This window comes from Pundamilia nyererei, unplaced genomic scaffold, assembly GCF_000239375.1.
Source record: "Pundamilia nyererei isolate P.nyererei 1_Seehausen unplaced genomic scaffold, PunNye1.0 scaffold00013, whole genome shotgun sequence".
Lineage (NCBI taxonomy): Eukaryota > Metazoa > Chordata > Actinopteri > Cichliformes > Cichlidae > Pundamilia > Pundamilia nyererei.
This window is the reverse complement of record NW_005187414.1, coordinates 4,396,567-4,404,899: the sequence shown is the minus strand read 5'-3', so window position 1 is coordinate 4,404,899 and position 8,333 is coordinate 4,396,567. Positions and strand designations below refer to the sequence as shown.

Here is an 8,333-nt window from a genome sequence, read left to right as displayed (position 1 = left end):
ACACACACACACACACACACACACACACACACTACAGATACAGGCACTGTACCCTGACAATATAAAGCTGATTCAGTGACAGTGAAAACCCCTCTGATTTAAACACAGTAAAATGCTGGGCAAGTGCAGGTCTTGCAGTTAAAGCTACATGTCGCCAGACAGATTTACACTGGTCTCATTATGCTGCAGAAACAATGAAAACCAACATTTTAGAGGGTGTTTTTGGTGGATTCATCAATCTATATAGTTGTTTTATCACAAACGTTATCAAAATAACCCTTAAGGCACTGATGTTAGCATCAAGCCAGAGTAAAAATAAAAGAGAACATGAGGATTTCATAGAGAGCTAAACCATAATGATTTCTGAGATCAACCGAGAGCTTATTCCTCTTAATTCTGCAGGAGCTGTAGAGGAAAGATATTCACAATCAAAGATAATAAGTGGACCCAGGGGGCTAGCACTTTTGCAACATATCTTTAATACTGCTCTCATCTTTGCATAACACGCGTTCTTGTTCTGGATCAAGCTTAAAAAAATGTATTTTCTCATATCTAGTACTGTCGTCCATCTTTTGACAGCAAACACAGCAAAGCTATTTGTCGTCATATAAATTTCACTCTCATGCCATGTGGGTGGGAAGCTAATGCGGTTGTAGTTCAATGGCCTTAGCTGATCTTCAGGTTTCCAAAGATGAATCAGATCAGGGAGTTCATGAATGGAGACATTTGAAAGCTTGTATTGAATCGGTGAAGGACTGTTGCATCAATTGCTTTTAATAGAGGTAAATGAAAAGCGTTTAGATTACACACTCATAGTAACATCTCAGTTTCCTTGGTTTGAATTATCGTGTTGGTACAAATGAATAAGATGGCATTTCAAGAGAGGATGTTGATGTTGGTGTGACTGCTCTTAAAAGCACAAGAGAATCATGGGGTCGTTAGTTAGGCCTTCGTTGGTGTTTCCACTTCAGTGAGTCTGTGTGAATGGGCCCTGTGGTGTTTGTTGTCACGTAAAGTAGGGCTTAAACTATAATTCCCCAGCTATGCATCTGGACTCTGAGCACACCTGAAAGAAGCACGTAAACAACTACTTTCAACTAAATCGTCCCCATATTATATTATTTGACCTTAGTGACCAGTAATGCTGTGTATGCTGCTGACTGGGCATGTGGTCTTTTCACTTTCTCAGCTCCAGACTTCATCACAGGAATTCACTGACCAGTAGGCAACGTCATGACGGCCCTTTACGTCTGTGGTTTACACATTAGAACCAAAGTAGGAAGTTCAAAGTGCTGCAAAAGTACATTAACATTACGTGTTTTCAAGCAACCAAGCTTTACATTTGAAAGTAGAAAAATAGTGAAGGTTCAGAGAGCAAATGTAATGTGTACCATCTTCAAGAGAAGTCCTGATTAAAAGAGGAAGTACGGCCACAGGAGTCACACTAAATACAGTTTGGGGAAAAGTACTTCTAATAATAGTTCACCTTTTTAGAAAGCTGTCAAACCTTAGTGGAGGACTGATCACATAAACGTACACATTTTTAAACATGCTAATCATGTATCAGCAGCACTTAAAGAACTTAAGTGACCACACTTCAAAATAAAAGTCTCTTTCAGGACATAAAAGAACTTTTCCAGTTCCCGTTTCCATGTCGAAGCGTATGCAAAAGGAAATTTTCGGTAATAAAGCGTTGCAGATGGAATCCAAAACTTGATAAACTATTTCAGAGTTACTGCTCCACAGTGAGAATGAGTTATGCAATGAAGACTTCATTCTAATATGCGCTCTTTGCTTCAGCCTGTTTTGTAATACTCTTCTCCTTTTTACAATTTCTATCATTTCCCAAGCCGACTGCTGACAGCCTGCAGTGCTAATTCCCTAAACTTCTTGCATTTCAGCTGTGGGTTACATATACTGCAGGTAGTGTAGGTGGAGAGAACTGCTGATATTTTAGGTAGCTGAACATCTCGCTGTTGTCAAACCCATTATAGCTGCACTGAAAATATCTCAGCCTTACATCACGCTGGAACTGTGGAAAATATTGCCACAATATGCACTCTCGGTGGCAAAGTAAATATCCAGTAGAGACTGTTGAATAACAACGCTTGGTTTAATAGCTTAGATGGTGCTGAGGAGTCATGCTTTTGGGTCAGTTAGAAATTAGGCTTTCACGGAATAGAGACAAAGGATTGGCTGGTATAGTAGAAAGCACGTGACAGCAGCCCTTACATTCAGGATCACATCTAGTACTACTGTAAATGTCAGTGGGTCACTGATAGCAGAGTACAGCCATGCACCTTCCCCCAGCAGCTTACTGGCAGGTGACAGAGGGTGGGGAAATTTGATGATTAAGTCTGTCATATGTTGGTCGCTGTGAGCGCAGAGCCAAACTTACAGTCAATCCATGCAGCTGCAGCCAGGCAGAGTAACTTATTATGGCAGGCGGGCGAGGAGCTGGAGATTTCAGGGCCGGAGCGAGCAGAAGGACTGTGCCACTGAGGCAGCCGGGGAAGCTGAGGCAGGTGGGGGTAGCGATGAAGGCTGAGAAGACGGCAGTCGTTAAACCCCAGGCCCCGACGACTCATAAACAGTTACAGGTGGGGCGTTCGACTCTTTCTGCTGCTGCTGAGCCAAGACTACATGCTGGTATGCTGGCTATGCATGTTTGTTTGTGCAACAGGTCTCAGCACTCACTGCCAGCAGTTTCAGGCACTTTGTGAAAACATACACGAAACTGCGCTAGACTAAACAGTGAAGGGTGCAGGTAAGAGTGAGATCACTTTTAAAGATCACATGTTTGACTGTGTTTAAAACCTGCATTTGTTTTTGCTTCAACACTGCAAGTTGACCTCTCTGAATTACAGCCGTACAGAGCGCAGGTCGTTTTCTCCTGTTTCTAGAACTCCAGGTTTGTGCGGTTATTTTTGTAGCTGTGCTGGGTTTGCTGTATGTGTACATATAGAAACCGAGTGTAGAGAGAGAGAGATAGTGTTTCTGATTCAACAGGGTCACCCAGTCCTTGCTCCAGGGGCAGAAATGCAAACCTGTGTCTTTATTGAATAGGGATGCAGGCTATTATGGTTCTGACATGTGCACACTGAGAGTTGCTAATTTGAGGAGGCATTTTATTGCAAGTGTGTATTAACGATACTGGGTGAGCTCCAAGGCAGTAGACTGCCCAGAATGAAAATGAATGAGGTCTAGACAAGTGCTTTGATGTGGAGCAAGTCCAAAATTTCTCAACATGTGGGATCTTACACTCTTTCTGGGGTTTTTAGTTTTTTTACATTGAAGATTTAAAAGAATGTGCAATCAGGTAAGTGTTTCATGATTTGTTTGACTCCGCAAACATTTCCTACATCTTTCTCTTTAGATGCTGATACGCACCTTCAGTGTTTCTTTGCTCCAGATCTGCCAAACTGCGTTTGCGCTTCAGATTGTCATGCACGGTGACGGTGGCATTCATTCAACTTCTTAATCGGACGAAAAGAAAGTTAGATGTTGTGATCAATGTGCATTCAATTTCAATTTAATTTGATTTTGACTCAGCATGTATTACATTCCATCTCAAATTGATCGAGGATTAAATTGGTCAAAGCAGAAATAGACTCGGAGGAAAATAACTCCTGATTGATGTGTGTCTGTGCCGGCATGCACCCTCGCGCAGATAGAGAGAGCATCTGTCTTTCTTGGCACCGAGCTGAAGTGGATGGCATTGATTTAGACCTCTCTCGTTCCTTCCTTCGCTCTGCTCCTCCTCCTCCTCTGCTTTCTCACTTTGTCTTCTCGCGCGGCTGCCATTCACAGTCACACTCTGCAAATCACCTCTCACGGAGGCTTCAGTCGGCGGGGGAATTTTGGCTTTCGGCGATGTGCGCTGTACTTTGCCAGGGCAGCTCAAAATGTCCTGGCTAACAACCATCCCTCAGTGTCTGAATGTGGGTTTTTTTGGAAGGACATTTAGGCTGTGAATTTTAAACAGGGACGGATTGTTGAAGAAACAAAAATCATGTGAGACAGCTGGTCTCTCAAACTCGTAAAGCTAAGATTTAAAAGCTAAGAGTGGATTTAAAGTACTTTGCAATATCCCAATAAGAAACTGTACAGAGCCCTTTTTAATTTTCTAATCTTTTTGGACACATTACATTGTTTGCATTGCATCACCAAGTGCTGCTTTACACACGTGCGAGGGAGTGTAATGGCTGGACCTGCAGTATCCTCGTGTGGCCAGCGAGCAAACTACAACTAACACTTCAAATCCTGCACCTCACATTTCACTGTGGAAAACCGACTGAGAGTGAGCGAGAGCATCATTTTAATAAGTCTACTCTTATTTTATGGATTTAGATGTACCTGGTCAGCTTACGTAAGGACTGATTGTCATTACATAGGTTACACAGGTTGGTTCTTATTATTCTTGGTCTGGTTCAAGAGGCTGACTCGATATTTTAGTTTCCAGGGGATTCTGTAATAGAGATATTTCACCAGAATATTAGCAAAGTTTACTAAGGTAACACTCTATATCAGGCTACACATATTAACCATTAATTATTGGGCTGTAAGCATGTGATTGACCTATTAGCACTTTATCAGTCATTATAAAGCACATTTTAGTGCATTATTCTGCAGCCAAGTAGCCCTGCTGGAAGGTTTTCCATCAGTAACCGCTTTATTACTGCATATAGATAGTAGATGAAGTAATTATAAATTAACAATGATATTAGGATTTGGTAGTTTCACAGCAAAGGTTATTCAAGGTTTGTGAAAAGTTATTTTTGTATCATCATCTGTGAGAAGTAGCTGCTTGTCTTTGGAATTAGACCAAGTCTAGTTCATGTGTGCAATAAAGAGTTATGGTCAGGGTTTGAGAACTGACCTTATTCCTGCTGGTACAGTTCAGTGTTTATGGTTTCAGAAACATTTATATCATGGTGGTGAGGTGGCTAGCTACCGTCACAACAAGAAGGTCTTGGGTTTGAATCTAGGCTGGGGCCTTTCTGAGTGGGGTTCTCTCCATGACCGTGTGGGTTCTTTCCGGTCACTCCGACTTCCTCCCACAGTCAAAAGATTTAAACATGTTAGGTGAACTGATGATTCTAAATTAGCTATAGGTGTGAATGTGAGCATGAATGGTTGTCTGTTTCACTATGTTAGCCCTGTGCCACACTGGTAGCTCATGAGCAAACCGATTTTTAATGATAATTTCAGTTTCAAAGATATAAATTTTTTAGCTAAATGAGAATGAATTTTAATAAGTGCTCTTAATAGTGGTTCTACAAACTTTTCCCACACTGTGCAAAGGATATTAGGAACATAATTCATGCTAGCTTACCTGTATTTGACAGTGTGTTAGCATGCTAACATTTTATAATTACATAAACATGTCATGTCTGCTATTTTTTTATATGCAGTAGTTTTGTTAGTTGCAGGTAAAAGTAAATACATGTATGTTTGAGTGTGAGAGGTAAAATGAGGGGGGGGGAGGATAACAGGAAAGCAGACTAATGAGGAGAAAGGGGAGTAGCAACTTAGCAGTGATAGGGGTGGCAGCGTGTTGTAGGCGTCTGTAGTGGCTGACGGGGCTCCGATTAATGAGCGCTGGGGTGTAATTAATCTATAGTGGGAAGCTGTCTGTTTATCTGTCTCTGAGTTGACAAGAAGATAACTGGGAGACATCAAATTGATCTCCTCCTCTGCTTCCCGCTCTCTGCTTCCTCTCCTTTTTCCTCCTTTAGATCAGAGAGTTTCTCAGGCAGTGACATGCTCACTTGGAGAATTTTTAAAAAAGAACAACATTATTCCCACCACATATATGGCCAAACTGGCAAGGAAACGTATTTATTCTGGGGGTTTTTTAATATTATATTTTCTAGAAAATTTCTGCTGCCCGCTTCTGAATCAGCCTTAATCTGCCAGTGCTTAGAGGAATGGATAAAAAAAGAGTGTCCAGGCTTTACTACACTAATATGCTTAAGATCAGGGGATTTGCTCTGACTGTATGTTTGTATTTCATTATGCCTCCACCACTAATCCATTTTTGCTGGAAATCATTCTTGATTCCATGCGCTGGATCATGTCTGACTCATGGATCCTGGAGCTTGTAGCTGAGGTTGAGGTCAGAGGTGATTGGGTCACGCTAGTCTGAGCTACTGGCTGGGAGCTGTGGGGGTTGTAGGCATGTCACTGGTGGTAAACATAGCCACCAGTGCTCAGCAGCTGGTGTAAGGGGCTACACAGAGGGCTTCCAGCAGCATGACCCACATAAACAAGTAACCACTATTCTTCCAGCCATGCTTTCCGAATGATACGTATAGACATGCTGATGGGCCACAGGCTTCTGTTAGGGTTATATGATATAGTGACCAATAAGGTTTCAGCTTTATTATCTAAGTTATGAGCAGTTCAGATGCTTGTTTTTTTCTGTATTTGAATGTATTTTTTTTTTAAAAGACAGTTTTAAAAAGACTGAAATCACAAATATTTCCTGTATTTTTGCATTTCCTTAATAATTAATAATTGTGTCTTGTACTTGTCTTGTAACAAGTAGTTGCCAGTGTTTCAGCTCCCAAAAATAATTTCAAAGAACTGTGAAGCGTATTTAAAGCCCCAGTCACACAGGGCTATAGACCGGTCAGCGAATCTTGTCTTAAACAATAGTTGCCAGTGTTAGCCAACGTTAGCCAGTGTGCAAATTAAAATTTCAATCTAGAGGCATTTAGAAGTTTCTGGAGGTCACGAGGACTTTGGGTTGCCAGTGTCTGTCCCTCCTATGAGACCAGGTTTTCTAACCAAATATGGCTAATGTGATTGAATGCAAGAAAAGTTCTGGTTAGATGTATGTGGAAGTTACGCTCTTCAAACAAAAGCACAGGGCATTTTGCATCTTGTATTGATTTCATAAGGGACATTGTTTCTTTTCATGTGTTTCTGTCATTAGAAAGCTAACAACCAGATTGGTGGATGCTCAAATAAAACATCTCCAAAGTTTCAAATAATGAGAGCAGTACAAGAAAACCCTACGAGTGAAAGGCTTGGGCTTCAGACTGCTTTAAGTAGTTGTTTTCAGCAGGATAAGAAAGTCGAACTACAAGAAGGTGGACTTAACTCTTTACCAGTGATGGCAATAACGGCGTTACTAACAGCGAGTAATCTAACTAATTACTATTCCTATCGTTACAACGCCATTACTGTTACTAACAAGAAAATGCGGTGCGGTCGTGTTACTGTTTTTCAACAAACAGACGGTTGAAGCTGTGTTCAGCTTACCGTATCTTATATCAGTTGTACGGAAGTAGCTGTAAGTAATCTGGGCGCTACAGCTTTAAGCAGCTGCACGCGCTACCACGGACGGTAATCACTTTCTGCCCAACGATCACTTTTTGGCACAACACCTGGAGCTAGGGGGGCAAAACAATCGCATGAGTGCTGCTGTTTGACTGAGGAAGAATAAAGTAGTCGTGATAAGCCAATCACATGACCACTTCAAGATGCCAAAGCAACAAGGTGATATATACCAGTTTTTAAATTGTGTGAAAAATGCACCATGTCGACCAATCAAAAATGATATGGCAACATGACATTTGGTTGTTTAGGGAGAGGGGGAAGTTTTAGGAGTGACGGCGAGAGAGAGAAAGAAAGAGAGACAGCAGAAAAAGAGAGAGAGCGAGTTTTGAGATGTGAGAGATTTGTGACGTTTAGCGTGTTCGGAGTGTGAAGTTAATGTGTTGTCTTGTGTAGTTAGTGTGTAGTGTTGTGGATAGTTTTGTGTTGTGTGTCAGAACAATGAGGCGACTGCTGTCTCCAGGTAGAAGCAGGAGTGATACACCTGCTGCTGTCAGACCTGCAGGTATCAGGCTGTGATGTTCTCCTTTATAGTGGACAGAAATATTTGGAGTGGCACAAATAATTTGTGTGGCATCTTATTGAAGAACAGCTGATTGTTCTGTGAATAGTTTGAAATGGTTATAACAAAAGGTAAAAGGTAAATGGATGCAAATAACTTTGTTTGCAAAACTTGTGCTTTTATGATTTTAAAATCGACAATTTATATTTGCATTTAAAGTTATGAAATATGATTCATCAAACATGTTTGTGGTTGTTACAGTAAAAAATATAACTTTTCTACTCGGATTTTATGTTTTTTGTCTGATTTTTAGATCAGTTGTGTTAATACAGTATGTCAAAATGAAAACATGACTGTAAATTCAGACACGTGAGGTTGTGCTGAAAAGGATGATACCAAACAAGGCAAAGTAAATAGTTTTTAAAGGTAAAATGTGGAGGGAAAATCAAAAGTAGTTAAAAATGGCCAATTATACCCTGGACCCCAG

The 8,333-nt window shown here is 40.9% G+C and overlaps 1 protein-coding gene across 6 annotated transcripts in view; it reads left to right on the top strand.

Moving 5' to 3' along the window:
- pak5 (p21 protein (Cdc42/Rac)-activated kinase 5) overlaps nucleotides 1-8,333 on the top strand; it is an 82,985-nt gene that overhangs the window by 49,556 nt on the left and 25,096 nt on the right. Inside the window, exon 1 of one of the 6 annotated variants that reach the window (XM_005724941.2) lies at nucleotides 2,374-2,600. The exons of the other annotated variants lie outside the window; for them this stretch is intronic. Coding sequence (XP_005724998.1) covers nucleotides 2,439-2,600 — 162 coding nt within the window. The 5' untranslated portion in view covers nucleotides 2,374-2,438. Of the gene's footprint in view, nucleotides 1-2,373; nucleotides 2,601-8,333 lie in introns of those variants that run through there. 6 annotated transcript variants of the gene reach the window in all.